The sequence below is a fragment of the Macrosteles quadrilineatus genome, unplaced genomic scaffold (genome assembly GCF_028750875.1).
Source record: "Macrosteles quadrilineatus isolate MER2022 unplaced genomic scaffold, UCM_ALF_1.0 Scaffold_2__2_contigs__length_208266976, whole genome shotgun sequence".
Classification (NCBI taxonomy): domain Eukaryota; kingdom Metazoa; phylum Arthropoda; class Insecta; order Hemiptera; family Cicadellidae; genus Macrosteles; species Macrosteles quadrilineatus.
This window is the reverse complement of record NW_026542595.1, coordinates 22,393,220-22,414,880: the sequence shown is the minus strand read 5'-3', so window position 1 is coordinate 22,414,880 and position 21,661 is coordinate 22,393,220. Positions and strand designations below refer to the sequence as shown.

The 21,661-nt window shown below is 35.3% G+C and overlaps 2 protein-coding genes across 2 annotated transcripts; both read left to right on the top strand.

The window, feature by feature from the left end:
* Positions 1 to 2,605: 2,605 nt before the first annotated feature.
* On the top strand, positions 2,606 to 4,862 carry LOC128983998 (uncharacterized). Its single transcript, XM_054403280.1, has 3 exons — positions 2,606 to 2,710; positions 3,038 to 4,609; positions 4,743 to 4,862. The coding sequence occupies exons 1-3, from the start codon at positions 2,606 to 2,608 to the stop codon at positions 4,860 to 4,862; spliced, it is 1,797 nt and encodes a 598-aa protein (XP_054259255.1).
* Positions 4,863 to 4,912: 50 nt separating this feature from the next.
* LOC128983997 (ATP-dependent DNA helicase PIF1-like) lies at positions 4,913 to 5,752 on the top strand. The gene has a single exon (XM_054403279.1). It carries the CDS (start codon positions 4,913 to 4,915, stop codon positions 5,750 to 5,752), a length of 840 nt encoding a protein of 279 aa, XP_054259254.1.
* The last annotated feature ends 15,909 nt before the right edge of the window (positions 5,753 to 21,661 follow it).

The following is a 21,661-nucleotide window of genomic DNA, read 5'->3' as shown; positions in this document are numbered from 1 at the left end:
GACATCTTGGCTCTTAGAGTCTTTAAAATTCTTAACCATTTAAGAGACCTCTCTTACACTCACGGCATTCCAGCAGGTAAATGAATGGACGGAGGAGAAGTCCGGCATAGACTCCAGAGGGTCCGTCGGCTAAAAGATTCGTCAATTGCAGTACTTTTTATCAACCGTTTTCTGGTCTTGAAGAGAACTAAAAAGCCCAATAGTGTATACATCACATCATAACGATTAATTTTTTTATAGCATGTTTATAGATCTATAAAAATAAACCTTTTGTGGCAGTCAAATCCAAGGGAATAACCGTGTATGGTTTTTAATTTGAATATTTTGTGTTTAGAATTTGGGACAAACCATTGTAGCAGCAACAAATAATGTTTACACGCTTTGACAATGTAGTACGTTGAAGGAAAATAACCTGCTACTTCTTTCCTAAAACATATTAAACCGAAAATGAATTGAACTAGTAATATTTTCCTAAACACATATGAGTAAAATTTATTCTTCTTCCTAAACTGCATTTGGATTTCAAAAATATTAACTCAACTAACTGTGCATGACAGTAAGTCTAATTCAGAAGGCTTTAGATGGCCTTGAAATCATGCACACATCCTGTCAACTTGATATGTCCTTACAAAGGTTTATACTGTGTTCCGCACGAGAGATTCCTCACAAAGTTACAGCATTACATTATAAAAGATGCGACGCTTAACTTTCTTTAGATATATTCACAAGTAGAGAGATTTGTTCAGTCTCTTTCACCTGGCAAAATAAAAGTATGGTATAGCCGTATTTTTCAGTAGGCATAGTCATATATTTATTTATTTACTAGTGAACCTGTGCGGGTCAATGCCCCGCAAAAAACATATTAATTTATAAAACGAATTCATCGTGTTATATATTGACTCGACGTCAAAAATTAAATTCAGTAATAATAAAGCCTTAGAAGGGAAGTAGTCCAGCCATTTTCTAGCTGTATGCGTATTATCTATATAATTAATACGCTACACGAAAGTTTGTCGGTTGAACTCCTCCGCCATTTCTTAACCGATTTTATCCATTGACGTCTCATTGGAAAGAGCGTGTCACGTAGATTTGCAAACTGACCTTACATTTTTGAAAAAGTCCCTTGGGCTCTGCCCCAGTGGCTTTGAAAGTTCCCATGTTATCCTTATGGAGAATATAATTGTTTACATTTTGATCAGCTGTTTAGTTTAATTGCTGTTATTTATTCAATTCAATAAAACGCATTGAGTACGTTTATTTACAATTTGAGTTTGTGTAAACATAACCCCCAAGACGGATCGTGTTGGTATGGTTGTATCTTAAATGTGTGTATTTTTCGTTGTTTTGTGTCGCTATGACGGATGTTGTGTCTTTTTACGGATGTTGTTTTGTAACGGATCGTGTTAACATGATAGTTACCTAAATTTGTCCATTTATCGTTGTTTTGTGGAGCTATAATTTGTTTATTTGTTGTTTTTTCTTTTAAATGCCTCCAACGCGACGACAAAGAAACATAGACAGGAGGCGTAATCGTGATGACGACCGCAGCTACAGAACAGTGGCGCGTAACAGACTTAACTCATCACAGTCAACACATGAACCTGGACAACCTCAACTATTAGGTTACAAATGCGCCCTAACGCTGCCCCAAAACGACTTTTCTTTCTCAATTGGACCTCTATCAATGACCTGTGATGCCTGTACAGCGAGGCATTTTGAGAAGGAGAAGACCGGCAGGAATGCTTCTAATTTTTCCCTGTGTTGCCACAAGGGTAAAGTATCTTTGCCACCATTTATACCGTCACAATTCATTCAAGAGCTAATCGAAAACATTCATCATCCGAATGCTTCTATTCGCAAGAAATCACAAAATTATCTCAAACACATTCGCTCTTATAACGCTGCTCTTGCCATGATCAGCTCTGAAGCTAAACTAGACGAATCCTTAACAAACGGTGTCTACAACTTCAAAATCCACGATACGTTCTATCACCGCGTCGGCACTCTTGCACCATCACCTGGGCAAACTGCTAAGTATGCACAAATTTACATTTACGATGTTGACACTGCCATTCAGCAACGAATACGAATGCCTGCCAACCAAAAGTGTGATGAAGCCTTGATGAGAGAGTTGACATCGTATCTTGAAAATGTAAACCCTTTCGTTCAGTCATTCAAAACTATGGCAGAATTAAGTCGGGACGAAAATGATGGCGTAGAAACTGACATCTGTATGTTCATGAAGAGAGACCGAAACGACGATCATAGAAGATTCAACGATGCCGTTCAAACTGATGTGGCAGCTATATTTAAAGCTGTAGATGGTGCACCACCTGGCGAGCGCAACCTTATCATATAGCACAAGTCTCATGGCGATCGAAGAGTTTCCGTTTTGGAGCCATCCCTTGACCCACTGGCTTATCCATTGTTGTTCCCCCATGGCGATTCTGGATGGCACATTGACTTGACTCACGATGCCGCCCATCAAACAGCTGTTCGTCAAAAGCTAACCATGTTACAATATGCATCATACCGTCTTGCAATTCGCGAACCATTCAGCATTTTGCACCGTTCACAAAAGCTTTATCTGCAATGGTTGGTGGATATGTATGTCAGGATAGAAGGCACACGACTAGAGTTCATTCGGAAGCAACAGTCACAATTACGAGCTGATCTCTACCTCAACATAACCGACTTTGTCAATAGAAGGGCAGGAGAATAAAATGTTCAAATCGGCCGCCAAGTCATTTTGCCGTCATCTTTCATCGGCTCCCCACGTAATATGAATCAAAACTACTTAGATGCAATGGCAATAGTGCAAACATTTGGGAAGCCATCGCTATTCGTCACCATGACATGCAACCCGAAGTGGCCTGAAATCATTGACAACTTAACAATTGGCGAGTCGGTACATTACCGTCCAGACTTAGCCGTCCGCGTCTTTCATTGTAAACTGAATTAACTTATTGACAACATTACGAAAGATCAAATTTTTGGCAAAGTGGCTGCTCTGATTTATACAATTGAGTTCCAAAAGCGTGGACTCCCGCACGCCCATATCCTCATCACTTTAGACGAAGAAGATCGTATCCGCGAGGTGGATGTTATCGACAAGTATGTGTCTGCAGAAATACCTGATATTGAGCTACATCCCTCTCTTCATGACAAAGTTAAAAGCCATATGATACACGGTCCATGCGGCTCTCTAAACCCGAATTCAGTTTGTATGAGAGATGGCCAGTGCAGCAAGAAGTTTTCAAAAGAATTTTCCGAGTCAACGCAAGAGAACCACAATGGGTACGCAACATATAGAAGACGTGATACAGGCGTTACTGTTGATGTTCGTGGTCAGAGTGTTGACAACCGCTTTGTTGTACCTTATAACCCTTTTCTCCTGCAAAAGTTCAACTGCCATATCAACACTGAAGTCTGCAGCTCTGTAAGGTCAATCAAATATGTGTATAAATATATATACAAGGGTTACGATTGCGCCAACGTACAGTTCAGTCGTGACGACCAAGCGCAGATCGTATATGATGAAATTGACTCTTTCGTCAGTTGTCGTTATGTGGGATCTACAGAGGCCATTTGGCGCATTTTTGAATACGAGATGCATCACCAATCTCACAAAATTGAACGTCTTGATTGTCACTTACCGCAACAACAAACTGTATACTTTCAAAACGGCAACGAAGCTGCCGCAGCAGCAAATCCAAAGCAAACAAAACTAGAGGCATTTTTCAGACTTAACCAACAAGATTCTGATGCTAACAATTTACTCTACATTGAAATTCCGCAAAATTACACATGGGACTCTACCAGGAAAGAATGGCGTAAACGGCAGCGTGGTGGACAAAAGGTCGTAACGCGCCTTTATAATGTGTCGCCAAAGAATGTTGAACTTTTTAATTTACGTCTCCTGCTACTACATGTCAAAGGTGCGAAGGGTTTTGAAGATATTCTTACAGTTGATGGCATACTTCACGAAACATTCTTGGCCGCCGCTAACGCAAGAGGTATTGTGTGTAATGACGACCAATGGCAAGATACTATTGCCGAAGCGACAACATCGCAGTCTCCTAGACAGTTGCGTCAACTTATTGGAGTTATTTGTGCTATTAATATACCCGCAAATTGCAACGCACTATGGGAACAGTTCAAAGACCATCTGTGTGAAGACTTACTTCGTGATATGTGCTCTCAAGCAGCGTATAATTTGGGCCTTCTTGAAATTGAGGATATATTGATCGCTCACAACACAAGTTGTGCTGAGTTAGGGCTTCCAATTCAGAACTGTCAGTCAACAAACATAGATAGTTACGACGTAATGGAACAAGGCGAGTGCTTCAATCATATGTTCAACATGGCCAATGACGAACAAAAAGCAATCATTACAGAAGTTATTGGTGCTATTGAAAAAGGACAAGGCGAAAAAGTACTCTGTCTCACTGCGCACGCTGGCTGTGGAAAGACGTTGCTGTTTTATTTACGTTCAAAATGTCTTGACTGTCTACCGTGCGCATTCAGTGGCATAGCGGCAAGCTTGCTGGTGGGAGGCAGAACATTACACAATCAGTTCAAATTGCCTATTCCTGTCACTGAGTCATCGGTATCATCTATCAAAGCTAATAGTGCTGTTGCCAATAGAATCAGGCGTTCAGCATTGATTATAATCGATGAAATCTCAATGTGTCCGATTTACGCGTTGAAAGCAATCGACCGTTTGTTACGTGACCTATCAGTTCCCGAAAATCGCGAAAAAATGTTCGGAGGCAAAGCCGTACTCCTATGCGGGGACTTTAGGCAGACGCTCCCTGTTGTACCACACGCTGGGCAAACAGCTACAACTGAGCTATGTGTGAAATCTTTAGAAGAGTGGTTACGAATCAAACAGCTCACGCTTACGCAAAACATGCGTGCGCTGCCATCTGAGCTTGACTTTATAAGCTTCCTCAATCAAATTGGTGATGGGACATATCCAATTCATTCTGATCTCGGCGATGATATAATTGAACTTCCTCAGAACGTTATCTGCTCAGGAGATATTATTGACGAAGTATACAATGACTTTGACAGCATTATAACAAGCAACACTATAACAGACCGAGCAATCCTCTCTACGAAAAACGAATTCTGCCATTCTGTAAACGAAAAGATAATGTCAAGGATGCCCGGAGAGTTCACGACTTATTACAGTTTTGACAAGATTGTAACTGATGACGTTTCGGAGACACTGAATTTCCCAACCGAATTCCTCAATAGCATTGAATTGAGCGGATTACCACCTCATAAATTAAAACTTAAAGTCAACGCGGTCGTCATGCTCATAAGAAATTTAGACACTGCTAAAGCACTGATTAATGGTACCCGATTGAGAGTGAAACATTTATATCCACTCACTATCGACGTGGAAGTTCTAACCGGAACGTCTTCGGGAAATCGATTTCTCATACCAAGAATCCATTTACGTCCTTCTGATGCAGCCCTTCCCTTTGCCATGCAACGCACGCAGTTCCCAATCATACCTGCGTTTGTTATGACAGTCAACAAATCACAAGGACAGAGCATTGGCAAAGTTGGAATAATGCTTGAAGAGCCTGTCTTTGGCCATGGACAGCTGTATGTAGCCTGCAGCCGTGCACGATCGTTTGAAGGGCTGAAATTCATGGTCCGTGACACAGAAAAACAAGGCCGGTTGAGAGGTGATGATCGAGTGTTCACTCGGAATATAGTATTTAAAAATGTAGTATAACCATTTACAGTAAAATGTTTTCAATTTAAAACTAAATTTTGTGTTACATTTATTATGATGCATCGTAAACCTATGTATACTGTATTATAAGCAGTCCACTATGCAATAAGTGCGCTATAATAGTGGTCCAGTACTATAGCGCACGTATTGCATTGTAAAATATAGTTTCACGTAAGCGTGCACTTAGGCTCATGAAAAACATTGTAATATTATGTGTCGCAGACAAGCACTTTCTGCATGATAATATATTTGAAAGTGTGTGTATATACTTCAGTGCGCATAAAATAGCGGAAATGGTGAAATTACGCCATGCTAAGATAAAAATGGGGATATTTTGTAATAGCACTGTGATAGGCTGAAAATGGTGAATTAATGGTGGATCCATGCACTGCATGTAAATGTTTTGAGACTGCCATTTCAATTATTTATTGCTCTGCTAGCGTAGCGCACGATTCCGTGTGCTCGGGTCCACTAGTATTTATTAAATTAATAAGTTTAGTTTTTAAGGTTAAGTATGTTATAGTGTAGTTATTTTTTAAAGATTTTTTAACACAAATTTAACAAAACATTTTATCATATCAAACCAATTGGCCTATGTAGCATATTTTGAGGGTCATAAAATGCTGCTTTAAGAAAACACTTTTAAAAATAAACACTAAAAAACAATAGTTTTATCACAAAAGCACTTCCATGAATAGACTACTACGATTTTAGTCTTAAAGTTACCTGCAGGAATATTACCCTGGTCAGAATTTTCCGTAATGAATATGCGTATCCTATTCAAATATGTAGCCTTACTTAAAACAACAAATATATATATATATTTGCTCATGACTGAAACTGGTCTGGCTAAGAACAGTGCTGCTCTTTAATTAAAGTGCTTGTGCTGCAAATAAAAAAAAACAACAGAAATTAGCATTCTTTCCATTTTAACAGGTAATTTTGTTTCAGACGGGCAAATTTTTATCCTCGAAATCAAAATGTGTCCCTACTCACTTGTTTCAGTTAGGACTTTACATTCTACTTTACATTGTTGTCAACCGTTCTGATCACATGAATCCTTGTGCCATTAATTAGGCCCTTTTTGATGTATTAATATCAATAAAACCACTGTCCCCTTTTATTAGTATAATCTGTGTCTTGGCAATCCACTGACCTCTATATTTAAAAACTCAGTTGGATTTTCTAGATGGGTGTCTCCGCCTTCGTCTGTTTTCGAGGACCCACTCTTCTTCCCCTTGGCATACTGACAATTAATTACCTAACTTGTCAAGTTCATGTAGTAATTCATAAATACTGTTAGTTTATAAAGAAAATTAGATAAAAGTTACTTGGCTTGGTGCTTTCATAACTGCAAACTCAAAATACATCACCCACAGGTAAAAAAGAATCAAGTTATTGGTAAAAAAAAACTATGTTTGTGTAAAAACATTAATCACATGAAGTAGATGATTTGTTTGATTTCTTGATCAGCTGTTTCGTTTCTAATGAATTAATAATGTCAAAGATTTGTGATTTTAAATACATCAATTATTATAGTAAAGTTTTCTAAATCATGGTAACTTATTCTCAACTAAATTTTACTATTCCCAGCATGAAAATAAAGTAGTGAGATCCAATATGAGTAAAGTTTAAGGCACACAATCCTTGATGGAAATGTAGTATACATTAACAGTCATAATACACAGCAATTATTATGTAGTAGACTTTGACTATTTTCAAGTAACAAACATATGTTTCTGTAAATAAAAAAAATATCTCCCTTGTTATCCTTATGGAGAAATACGAAACTTTAAAGGGCCCCAGGGCCTCACTCTCTAATTATTTCCTTAAAAAGAAGGTTTCCTGCACAACTTCACGATACGCTCTTTCCAATGACACCAAAAACATGTCAATCGGTTCAGTAGTTTCGGAGGAGTAATTGTCACAAAAAACCTGCTTGCGTATTAAATAAGTATATAGAATATAGATTTGCCAACGGATTTACACCAATTTTCAGTTTAATTACAAGTTTTGAATTGCTCATTTATCACTAGATAGCCCATATTTAATAATGATAAGAGGAATATCAAAATTAACAATAATCAAATACAGTACATGTGAAAACTTGGACAATGTAAGAACAAAGAGGAACGAGGAATAAATACATAGTTTAATAAATTACGAAGATATATATACAACAAATGGCAAATGGACTACCCTAGAAAACAATAAATAATATAAATAACTACGAAATAACAATAACCATGATAATCTTATCTTACTAATATTATAAATGTAAAAGTTTGTTTGTTTGTTTGAAGGTCAATCACTCACAAACCACTGGACGGATTGGGCTGAAATTTCCCATGATGATAGCTCACATTCTCGATTAACATATAGGCATATTCTTATCTCAAAAATCCTTTCGGGCTCCACCCCAGTGGCTCTGTAGTTTCCCATGTTAACCTTAAGAGTATTCATATTTCCTTGCTCGCTGATGCCAACCCCGAACGAAGGTCGGGTACTCTGCTAGTATTTTCATATAAATAATATTAATAACAATGATAAATATTTTAAGTGAATAGCCATGGAGACAAGTAAATTCAATGAGAAAACTGTACATGCAATGGACGAAAAATGCAGAGCTGAGAGCGATGAGAAATAAATAATGAATTAAGAGGATACCTGAAAGATATTCTTGCCATATTTTGTTCACTAGGCTAGTAATGTACATATATGTGTTCCTTTTGCTTGTACTAATAAAGGCTATGACTTAATCAAATTTATATTGACAATTTTTCTAATGTTGTCTCAATATTCTACATATCAATTTGAAGGATATCGGACATATCTTAGTTACTAGGCAAAACGTTCATTTTCTACGACAGTAATGAAATATCACTGCAATATACTAGTTCAATCTGACTGATCCCTCTCTATAAATTCCCTGATGAACAATGTTATCTTTGATCATCGATCTTGATTTCTTGATATTTCTACCAAAGAACTTTCACATTCTGAATCATCATTATGTCTCTATGGAAATACCCACCTCTATATTTACAGTACACCCTCAGGTTTATAGCACGGTATCAGCTTCCTTTGTTGCTGAATTCTGTATATTTAGCAAGATATATATGTCTTCATGGTCTCATTGTTGTTACGTTTAGAAATACGGAAATTATGTTCATACAGTAATATAAATCTATAGTTTCCAGTTACTAATTGATTGCTCTAGCGGGGGTATTTGAAATATTTCGAACCAACTGGTGCAAATCTCACATGATTTTGAAAATATACAGGGATTGATGGGGATTGGATATATTTTTAAGTTGGACATTTGTGTAGAAATGTAAAAAAAGTTAGCATGATTTTTAAAAAGTTGCTTAAAGATCTCCCTGCGTTATTCTTATGGGGAAAACATCTCTTTGTCCTATTCTATCTATTGGCTTGAGATATGGCAAAACAGTAAACATTTAGGCACACAACATTAGTTTCAACTTTAGATAAAACACAACAATACAGGGTAAAAAATCTAAAAATTAAAAGGTTTTATATGAGTATCATTTGTTAAATAAATTAAACGGTTCCATTTGTATGTCAATGCATTGTGACATAATATCAGTGTTGGTGATGGTTAGAAATTGCATACATTATTGGTGTGAGTTTATTGCTTTAAAATGCTTATTTCTAAAAAGTTACGTGAGATACGACAAATGGTAAAATTTAGGTACACTATGTGGGCTCCAACTTTTGACAAGAAACAATAATACAACGTAAAATATCAAAAACAATTTTAACATTATTTTATATTGGTACAAATAAATCAAATAGTTATCATAAAGATTCAATAAGTCTATGCTTTTGATCTTTTTTGCTTGATTCCATTATTTTAAAATTCCATTATATATGTTCTGAGTCCATTATTTTGTAATTTAATCACCAGAGGTCCCAATAAATAAAAAAAAAATATTATTTTATATAAGTACAAATAAATCAAACCGTTTTCATTTGTATGCCAATGCATTGTAATATAATGTAAGCGTAAGTAAATAAAGGTTACAAACTCCGTGCACTGTTTTATTGTTTAAAAATGCTTATATCTCAAAAAGGCTTGAGATACAACAAAACAGTTGAAATTCCAGCCTACTACATGGGTTTCAACTTTTTATTAAAACAATCGATAGCATAAAAATTTCAAACCATTTTAATGGGTACCATTTACCAGTTTTTTTGTCAATGTGTTATAATATAATTTCGGCATTTGTAATGGTTACAAACTCCAGGTGCTGCCAGCATAGCTCTGTCGGGGGCGCGACGATGTTCGCGAGACTATTCAAAGTGGTGTACCTCCTATCTCTTACACATTTGTCTAGCTTCTAATAAAAATATTTACAACATAAAAGTTATATATTTAAATTCTACACGAAGTACTGTTTTAATACAATATAAATATAGTTTAACTTGTGCCAGTGTGTAATTATTAATTAGGGAAAATATAAAAAGGTTATTCTGAGTAAACATGAAAAAGTATGTAAGCGAGTATTTTTTTATTCATCGGTCAGAGAAAAACTTTCAGTGGCAGAAGTATAGATGATTAGATGTTCCTCAATTTTTGTATCAAACATTTTTTTTAGACTTTTAGTTTGTCATCGCTTGGGATCAGAAGTGTGCCTATGGGTCGGGAGCGCACTCAAGTTCTCATGCAAACCTCCCACTGTCCAGTTGATGATTTTGAATATATATATATATATATATATATTATAAATGATTATAATTATTCCTACTAATATTATAAATGAGAAAGTTTGGATGTATGTTTGTGACAAGTGAACGCGAAAAATACTGGTCGGATTGGGCTGAAATTTGGCATGATGATAGCTCACATTCCCGATTAACATATAGGCATATTCTTATTTCAAAAAATCCTTTCGGGCTCCGCCCCAGTGGCTCTGGAGTTTCCCATGTTAACCTTATGAGAAATGGAATTATTGAATCTTAACAGCTGTTTCAATTAAACAAGTTGGTTCTGTTCTATGATGTTCAATAGCATTAAAGTTACAAGGATTACCAACAGGGTGCAGCACTATTATTTCTTTTACATTTATGACAACAGCTAATTTGCAACCAAAAGGTGAGTGAGCGCAGCGAACGAACTTAAACCTGGAGGCGAGTTAGCGTAGCGAACGAGCTAACCTGAAGGCAAGTGAGCGCAGCGAACGAGCTCCAACCTAAAGGTAAGTGAGCGTAGCGAACGAGCTCCAACCTAAAGGTGAGTGAGCGTAGCGAACAAACTTCAACCAGGACGTGATTGAGCCATGCGAACGAGATAATCTTGAACATTAAGAAGTTAAACGGGGCAAAGCCCGCGGGTTACAGCTAGTATATATATATATATATATATACTTTTGTACCCACCCAGAGAGGCAGTCACCGCGCTGGTAATTTACTCGGTGTGGCAGTCACCCGCCCGAAAGCCAGTCAGCTCTCCTAAAAGCCAGTCAGGTATGGCTTCCCGTGCACTTTATACGTTTGAAAACAGCTTAACCGGTGCTGCTGCCTGTGTCGATAAGCGTAACTGCAATACCAATGCGGAGACTGTCTCATCGTGTGTTCTATCGTGGAGTAGTGTAGCCAGTACGGCACCCTCCTCGCCTACTTTGTAGCGGTAACACCCAGCGGTCGGTCCCTTCGTTTACTCCTTGTTACTATTGATGTTGGGATAGTGATTAACTACGTGTTAATGTTTAAACATGTTCATATTCCAAATAAAGATGATGCACCTCTAATAAGGAACTACGAATATTAATTAATTATAAATGGTTGAATCTTAAAAACCTACCCGGTCATCATCCCAAATTTTAAGTTTTTTTTTCACCTTCAGTAGAAATTTTTGTCAATATCTCCTTTATTGACGTACAATATTTACAGTGTGTCCACGGACCGGGAAGATCGGGAATTAGACGGATTTTCTTTATCTCGGGAAATATACGTGAATCTTCTCCGAGATACGGAAACTGTTTTTTTACGCTATTGCGTAACGCGAAGGAGGAACTATTACATGTGGCAACGATATTATTCTATCTGATAAGAATAACCACGAAACTACACTCGATAGATAAAAGATGTTTATAATAATTTTACAAACAAACCATTACAGGAATTTTATTTTGGGACGGATGAAAGATAAGGAAGCAACAAAAAGTGGTCACGAGTGCAAATACGGGGGGGGGGGGTACACCATGACAAACGCAAGAAACGATTATTTGTTTACTTTTCAGATTCCTTATCAAATCTGTCTCTCTCTTTCTCTCCCTCCCTCTCTCTCACTCCCCCCCTCTCTCTCTCTCTCTCTCTCTCTCTCTAACGATGTACAGTTTGTGGACTTTACTATTTAAGTTTCCCTGCAATTATTTCAGTTCAATCCTATACCTATCCTTATGGTTTCCTTTCTATTGTTTTTTTTTTTTTATATATATTAATAGTAAAGCTGGCTAAACAATTTTTTTTATTTTGTTTTCTTGAAACCAAACACTCTTTACCATCCGGTATTCTGCAGAGTAAAATGTTTAACACTGTGTTTATAAAAATTGAACGGCCTCACAATTTCGTGTTTTATTTTTTTAAGTAATAGTAACTTGGATATTTATATATACCAATAAGTGCTGCAAGCTGTAATGAATGCTTCTGTTTAATATCAAAATAAGTTATGAATTAATTTTTGATAATACATCGGTCATTGAATACCAACTATAATGTGATGGGGTTTTCTATTTGTAGCTTAAACTTGCAAATACATTAGAACGTCGCTCAACTGGGATCGGATTAACATGATGCCTATATATTATATAACCTCAGAAATCCCAAGAAAGTGTTTTATGAATTGTGTTTTTCAGTCTAATATTTCGATATGAACCATATATCTATTTACGGCAATTCTTATCTGCAGTAGGTTCCCCATTATTGAAACATTACAGTTCATTTGACAAAAATAAGATGGAAGCAAAACGGAGAAATATCGATCAGTAGCTTCAAGGTCAAGCTATACGCTCGCACCTACAGACTGACAATCTTGCACTGACACTGACATACTGACAATCGTCTGCTCCTGTCTGCTGTCACAACACTACAACATTTTGTGGTTGGGTCGTTGGGTGATTAGTAACCATGACAACTTGTGGATGGAGAGAAACCAAAGAAAGAATAGAACAAAGAGAAATAATAAGAGGGGTTTTACATCATTGTTATCTTTATCTTATTTTTATCACTGTTGTTATTACCAGAAAGACTTAAGTACAGTTCTATGATTTTATAGTGTTTTATGAGTTATTTAATATTTTTATCACCATACTTCTGTTCTGAAACATCATGTAGTAGTAGCCTATGATGACTACGGTATCAGTAGTCTACTAGTCTAGATTTCCTTTTGTTTTGTTCTTTACGTGTTTTATTGCTGTACAGTAAGCAAGTTTTGTTTTGTTTGAGTAAGCACACGGTGTAGTTTTTATTACTGAACCAAGGTTAATGACATAACATATCATGGTTGCGCAATACCTATTGTATTTGGACTATATAAAATACAAATTTATAATCACGTTATTGTCCATGTTTACAGAGTGTCCCGGAACGACATTGTTCCTGAGTAAGCACATATCTAAATATCATATTTAAATTTTCCAGAAGTCCGTAGTTACTCACACAGCTAAATATTTTTGGGCCTAAATAATTTGAAACCTGTACATAACATATTTTTGGTCGAGTGTTCGCAATATAAGCTTGAATCGGACTTATCTGCCTTCAGTTAATCCATCATATGATAGTACGTTAGAGAGTATGCCCATGCTGAAGTTTTACTTATACTTGAAGAATGACTTAATTTAGTACCAAGAAATAAATCACACCTCTTTCATACACTGTACTGTGCTATTTTAATGCTTTGTAGCGGACATATTTTGATCCAGTGGCGGGTGTTTGGTGTTTTGAATACGAATACTGAATGGCTAGTTTTAAGATCGTATCATCACGAATCGTATCATTTTAAGATTTTCTTACACGAGAAAATGAAATGCATTTTCCATTTTTAAATTTCTCAGGTACAAATTTTATGAAATAACATTATTGCATTGTTTGACAATAATATTGTACTTAGGAACTTAAATAAAATTCAGGAGGTCAGTTATCAAACATACAATAGCCTTAAATAACGTTAAGTATTACTATTGACGTTAATCAAAACCAGTAGTCAATATTTAGGTTTGTTGCACTAGATTTAGACACTTTACTTTATTTTGGTAAATTTTAATTACGTTACTGATCAAAAACGCAAACTGCAAACTTGCATTTGCTATTTTATATTCAGGTCGGATTTATTTAAAACTAAACAAATACGAACTCATTCGTGGTCCAAAAATCCCCCTCTTCCAAGTAAGGCTATAACGGCACATTACAAAACGAGAAAGTTGAAATTCTCAGAACTCATCTGAATGTTCGTCTACCTCTTGGCGCATCCCTTGCAGTGATTCAATGGTGTCAGACTCCGACCAGCTTGTCGTGTGTCGAGTGCTCGAAACTGTGCAAATTTGACTAGTAGAATAGCAGTCATCTTCTATAGAAATAAAATTATGGTTTTGTCTGTCCATTGCGTAGAATCATGCAGTTTTTTGGTTATTTTTACGTTTCATAGCCTAAGAAAGCCGAAACGAGTATCATCTCAATTTCTGTCTGTCTGTCTTTCTGTCATTCTGTATGTACCGACAAAATGTAAATTTACGCTGCCTACTCCGAGAAAACTAGATTACGGTATGCTATAGTATAAACATCTACCATATCCATAATAATGTTCTACCGCTGCATCTAAACAGCAGAAAAAAGTAAATCACCAAAGATTCGCACAATACGACAAATTATATATAAATAAAAAACATAAGCATAACTGTAAACAATCCTATTTTGTCACTTCCAATTGTGTATCAAAGGTTTTGTTGCGGCTTGGTTCAAATTAGCTGTTGTCGTAAATGAAAAAAATAATAGTGCTGCACTCTATTGGTAAACCCTATAAATCCTTAATGCTGTTGAATATCATAGAACCAACTTGTGTAATTGAAACAGCAGGTAAAATTCTTTAATTGATTTCAAATTTGAATACTGATAAGGTTAACATGGGAATTCCCAGGGCCACTAGGGTGGAGCCCGAAAGGATCTTTGAGATAAGAGTATGTCTACATGTTAATCTGGAATGTGAGCTATCTTCATATCGAATTCCAGCTCAATCTGACCAGTAATTAATGCGTAATTGAACTTCAAACAAACAAACAAACACACAAACTTTCACATTATAATATTAGTAAGATTAGTAAGATAAGATGTATTAATTAAATATTGATTACTAGCTGTGTGCCCGTTCTACGCTCGGGGATCTTATAGTGGTCAGTTGAAACCTTCCTATGAACAGCAGATGGTTTCATATTTTCAGATATACTGGCCAAACTATTATATATAGAAACAAATACAGTATCTGACAGTTTCAAGTAAAAAAAATGCGTAATAGATCTATGTGGAGTACACTTTTATATCTGATGGCACAAACAACTAAATGATTATTCGATTGTTTAATTCGATATATCGTTTGGTTAGTTAGGTTAGGTTAACCTTACCTAACGGCTTAAAGTTAAAATACTATACCTCAACCTCGCCATTAAACATTCAGGTTGGAAATTTCACTATCAAAGGTGCTCTTTTCCTGTCTGTCCGGAACACTGAGTAATATGCGCTACCAACTTATAAATAATTGTTTAGGCCTACGAACCCAAGAGATGGGCAATTGGTCTATTGGCTGTATGGTCCAGCGAGCAGCACATAGCGTTGAGAAGACACATTGGAAAAGCGATTTGAGCATAATCCGTAAACCTCTGTTACAATCACCCACTGCAGTTGTCACTGTACACTTTACACAACCACCATTCAAGTGCCGTCAATGAGTTGAAACCTTTTGTGTAAGCTATTGGTAACGCTTATGTAAAAAATATAAGTTTCCCAGCCATATAGAACACTGATTCAAGGTCTTTTCCCCGGTTATCAAAACTCAATAAAAATGTTATACACAAAGAAGCTCTTTTTTCATTTACGGTTACCCTACACATTATTGCACTTGCGATTAATTAAATCCGTTATGTAAGGAAACACGGTTTTAATCCATAACCGTTTACCTATAGTAAAATAAATATAGTAAACTAAATAAAAATAAAAAAAACTAGTAGTTAAATGAATTGAATTGAATTGAATCCAACTTGGTTTGGATTTGGTTTTGAAACGTGATCGGAAATGATTGCGGTATTTGCACTGAGCTATAATTCTAACTGGAGGTAGCACTGAATGTCAAAGATGCGTGTCGCCAGCCGCCATGTTTGCGTGAGTCTGGTGTCATAAGAAGCCATATTATTGCTATAACTATTATTATACTTGGCTTAAAATACCTACTTTGTATGGTCGCCATTTCAAAGAAAATTATTAAAGTATTAAAAGTATTCAAGTATGACAAAAATACTCACTGCTATACCAACCTAGTTATAAGAAGCCATGTCATTGCTATGATAAGAAAACTTACTGCTATACCAACCTAACAAAATCAGCGACACGCTTTTGACAGACTTCTGCCATGGCAGTGCTACCTCCAGTTATAATTTTAGCTCAGTGGGTATTTGTAAACAACATTCAATGTAAACATATCAGTGACAGCTATAGAAAAATAATCTTGATCCGAACAGCTGTTCGCTATTTCATAGATGATTATGTGATAAACATTGTGAGAAAACTTGACAAAAATCACACAAAATTGGGTTTTTAAACGTTCGTAAGTTTTTTTTTTACAAATTAGTGAGGCCATATTTTAATAGCTAAAGACACTTTGGCCAATCCAGTGAACACATTGAAATGATTTGGATTTTGATAGGTACTCTTGTTTTTCAGGAGAAGGCCGTGTAAAATGGCTTTTGGTCCGTGACAGACGGAAGACAGACAGACAGAAATTGAGATGAGACTTGTTTCGGATTCTTGAATGTATAAAACGTAAAAATAACCTAAAAGTACAGACAAAACTCTAATTTTATTTACATAGATTTGTACCTCTGGTGATTGTTATTAGAAGTTTATTGAAGTAAATAAAGAACAATGTACAAACCATCCGACCAGTGTTTTTATTTAAAAAGTACGTAGGCCTATTTGATTGGCTTTGTTTTCTGAACTAAAATATCTATTTTCTGATCTATTTTGAGTTCCTGGTTTCGAAACATAATTTGGCAAAACAATTATTTATTCATTAAACAACTTGATCGGAAAATAATTTCTTAACATTGGAGGACAATTTTAATCATAAAAAACTTTTGAATTCTAATAAACCTAGCTGCTGTGCCCGTGTTTTGCATCGGAGAGGATTTTGAAGAGAAAAAGGTTGATTCACGTCACATATATCAAATCCCACTCCAAACACGTCATGTTAATACGTTTACTTTTAAGAAAGTCACAATCTCTAATTAACAGGCTCGTAGCAAAAATAAAAAGTTTCACAATTCGAATAGTTTCTACCTTTTGGACCGTAAAATCAAAGCACTGCATTTACAGCTGACTTCGTTTAACATTCTGTTATCTACATTCTTCAAAAATGTAAAGATTGTGAAACTTTGAAATCCCATGGGGCGTAACTCAAAGAAAACACGTTAAAAGTAATCGGTATATGTGTTAACCAGGTACAGGGCTACCTCTTGAATTTATATAGATAATAATTCGAAAAATAAAGAAAATATAAGTTGATTGATTATTGGCCGTTATAAGATAAACAATCACTAAACATGATTTGATTAAGTAACCACACATCACTGAGTCTATATCTTCATTCTCATGTAAAAATCGCTTCGATTGTGGCTATATATAATAGGGAAGTAAGATTTCACTGTACAACGAGCTCAGTAAGCTCGAGAACCAGCAATAAGTTGGAAATAACCGGCCGAACCTTTAACCATCCAGTGGCTCGCTAGTCGCTACCCCAGGTCGGTCGGTAGCCATCAATGGAACCCGTTAGGTTCGCCCTGCCTCTCGCCGCAAGAGACAAGAATTTTGCCTTGTTCCCCCAGCCTTCGATTGTTTGAGGCGGGAAAACTATCTATGTGCTACGGCCCGCGCAACACAGGATATTGTTTTCGTATTATAACTGTGAACGTTAGCTTTTATACACTCCCTTGGAGAATAATTCAAAACTGCAAAGAACATTTCTAATCCCACAGTATACTAGATATTTAAACTATAAACACTTTGGTGTTTGAAAAAATATTTTTGGACGATAAATTTTGCAAATGTTTGAAATTATCCAAGATGGCCGCTTGCCTCCAAGGACTCAACAATAGGCCTACTTGTGCGACTATAAAGCAATAACTCCCCCCCCCCTTGCGCTTGCTAATTAGCTCGGTACATATTTGTATCCACAGTTGGCAGGACAATAGCCATTAAGATGACCAAAGATTACATTGGCATTTAGGTATTTAACCTGTAGAATAGTAATTTTTAAGTAATCTGGAAGACAACTAATTAAAATGAAGTGCGAAAGATTGGTTATGAGAGTGCTCAATGCTTGAAGCATTATCCGTTTGTTTGAGGTGCGGATTTTCAAGCTTGTAGAACAAATAAATATTATACAAAGTAGAATGGCAGGGGTGAAATTGACTGAAGTGACGGGATACCCGGTGGATTTTCAGTGACTGGATTCCAGTGGTATGCGGTAAAATATATAGTGACTGGCTTAGCAGCACAAATTTTACGTGACTGGCTTTCCCGTGCAAATGCGGTGGTGACTGCATTAGCGTAGCAGTTTTTACATAATTATATTTTAGTATTTTTAAGAAAAAAAGAGATATATACATTCAGAAATGTCTAGGCTTAAGATATTTACCAATATATATTATATATATATCATAGTCTTGAAATATATTGGGGGGTGCAACTGACTGACTTCCAGTGTATATTTCATGTGACTGACTTCCCGGGCGCGGCCGTGTATATATATATATATATATATGGGAATATATAGGGATTTTAAATGTTTATGGAGTTGTACAATCGTATTGAACATTTGTATGGGCTTGTATAGGCCAAGAGCAGGGTCTTTAAAAACTGGCCAAAAAAGCGCCCCATAAGAATAACATGGAAAAAGCGTGCCGAAAGTGAGGTATCTTTGCTATTTTGCCCCAACTCACACTCTTTCAAGTGAGACGTGAAGAGTCAAAATCGGTTGAGAAATGGTGTAGGAGGTTAACTGACAAATTTCATGTTGGTGTAGTATTTATGTAGAAGAAGATTTGGCCTACTGAATCTCCAAATTTATGCATGCAAAAGTTACTGTTAACTCTAGTCACTATAGAGAAAAGTGATATACAAATTTACAAATGTTGAAAAGTATATTTATTTTTATTTAATATTTATGAGATTTTTTTAGTACCAAACTTTAAGTATATGGTAAAAATTCCATTTTTTTACAACTATACCATAATATGTATAAATGAATAGTGAGCGGTATTTTCATTTCAACTATAGTAGTGATAAGATTCAAACTTGAATAATATTATTATTTCATAAAATACAATTCACTGCACACGAGAAATGTAGGCTATCACGTTGAGACAACCATTGCAATCTTGTGTTTCAGGTTAGTAGGATCACGGAGAAACAATCAATTTCAATTTGTTTCACGCGCCTGACAGGAGAGATGTAATGGATGGGCTGTCTCTCCTCGTCACATTGGTGTAGACAAGGCAACTATGTTGATTGTTGTAGACTAATGTTGCAGGAGGATAGTGCTTTTATCTTGGATGATCTGGTCTCAATAACATTTCAGAAAGAATACGTGGCGGAAAATAAACTTACTGGCTGCACACGTATTATTTCATTTAATTCTTTTAAAACTCTCGATGAGGCCGGGATCAGAATATGAATTTATTCATCCAAGCCTAATCACAAACCGGTGTTCTAAAAAAAAATTATAAATTTGATATTTTTGTATTCTGTAGATGATTTTGCTCTTATAAAAACGAAAAATACCACTCATATTTATAAATACAACACAATTTCTATTTGCTATTTAGATTATAAATTAAAACATAGACAAGGAAATATATCATGACAAATTTTTGGCATTATGAATTATCTTGCCAATAACGGCTTTCAAATGTAAAAAAAAACTGCAATATATATATATATATATATATATATATATTGAAATAATATTTAGATACAAATTAGGTACTATTGATGTCAAAACTGGACTTATAAGTACTGTATTTATATGAGTATAAAGTTAATAAAATTTATTGTTTTGAAATCTTTTCAAATATATAAGATAGTTGGGTCTTCTAAAGATTTGGGGGGGGTTTGCATTTATTGTCAATACGCCGTGCACAGCCCCGAGGATTAGGTAGAGTGCGAAATGCAAGGAAGCCACCAATCTACAAAATAAATCAGCAACTACATATACAAGAATAACATTTTTATAATAATTGTTTATATGATTATTCAAACAATTAGGCTTTTATCGAAGTAAACCATAATGCAAAGTGTATGTTCAGAAAGATTACATTTTTGTATTACTACTTGTTAGCTAACTGTTGCAATTCTTTCCAAAAGTGCTAGTATTATCTCAAGTAAATACTGACTTCATAATTTGAAATTATAATGAGATGATTGAAGCAGAATAGAAAACGTACTATCTATATAAAACAAAAGTTTTACGATCGGGAGAGTTAGTATTCTTAAAAATCTTATTTACTTTTTATCGTGATCATAGCTTACATTTCTACAAGTAAAGGGAATTCTTGTACAAGTAAAGAGAATTCAGTTTGCTGCGGTATGGACATTTGCATAAATCGCGGACATTATTGTTTAAACATCAGCCTTTTAAATTTTAACTACTTAAATAAGATTGAATAAAACTAATAACATTAATCCTGTGAGCTTAGCAGCACATGAGAAAAAAGCAGTAATAAAATAATAATTTATGAAAAAGAATAAATGCAATAACTAATTCTTTATTAGACTGTATTATCTCGTATTTCTATTCGATGCATCTACCTCTGCCAGCTTTGACCACGGAGGTTACATGACGATATATGTTCCGCAAACATCATGTCTGAGATACAACCAACAAATTAACTTGTAACAATGCTGAATATATTCAACAGCTCTGCTAATTGGTGCTGTGTCAGACAACTTGCAGCCAACGAAGTATGTCTGAACTCAAACGTGATCAATTCTGACTACAGCCATATTATAGTAAATTAATAAATGTAAAACAAAAATAATTACCATGTATTATTAATGTAGAGCATGTTAAGTACCTGAATTATTATATATGATAAAAAACATTGCATCTAAATTTAAATATAAATATAAACTAAACAATGATTTTGGTACAAACATGTTTTAAAGTTAACTAGCTGTTAGCCCGTCCTACCATAGAGTAAGGAGAATAAAAAAATGTAGATGACAATGTTTCTTTTTTGTTGCTCCCAAGCGGTGGTGTTATGTATGGTCATCACATTGTATCACTGCAGTAAATTACGATTGTCAATTCTTCATTAGAGTACCATTAACAGTTAAAACTTTTGCCATTATTTTTATTAAACTGATGGCAAAATTGTGTATCTTTATGGATGTAAACTATTTTTTTACATGATTTTTAAGAAACAGTTTGCCTACTTAAAATCTAAAATTATTAAATCATCATTTTAAACTTGCTGTACATGATTTACCTCATAAATGTACAGTACTTCAATTAGCGATGTTTCGGTGGTGGATTTGTTTTGGGTTATTTAATGGTTAAATTTCTCAGTGTAAAATATTTAAAGACCAGCATAAAAAGTTTAATCATTTATTAAATTAATATTTTTT

Bases quoted from the DNA above. Each gene is read 5' to 3' on its own strand.
- LOC128983998 (XM_054403280.1), top strand. From the start codon at position 2,606: ATGTATGTCAGGATAGAAGGCACACGACTAGAGTTCATTCGGAAGCAA. The intron at 2,711-3,037 runs GCAGGAGAATAA...GAGTTCCAAAAG, and splicing joins CCGACTTTGTCAATAGAAGG to CGTGGACTCCCGCACGCCCA. The intron at 4,610-4,742 runs GTATCATCTATC...GTGACCTATCAG, and splicing joins TTCCTGTCACTGAGTCATCG to TTCCCGAAAATCGCGAAAAA.
- LOC128983997 (XM_054403279.1), top strand. From the start codon at position 4,913: ATGCGTGCGCTGCCATCTGAGCTTGACTTTATAAGCTTCCTCAATCAA.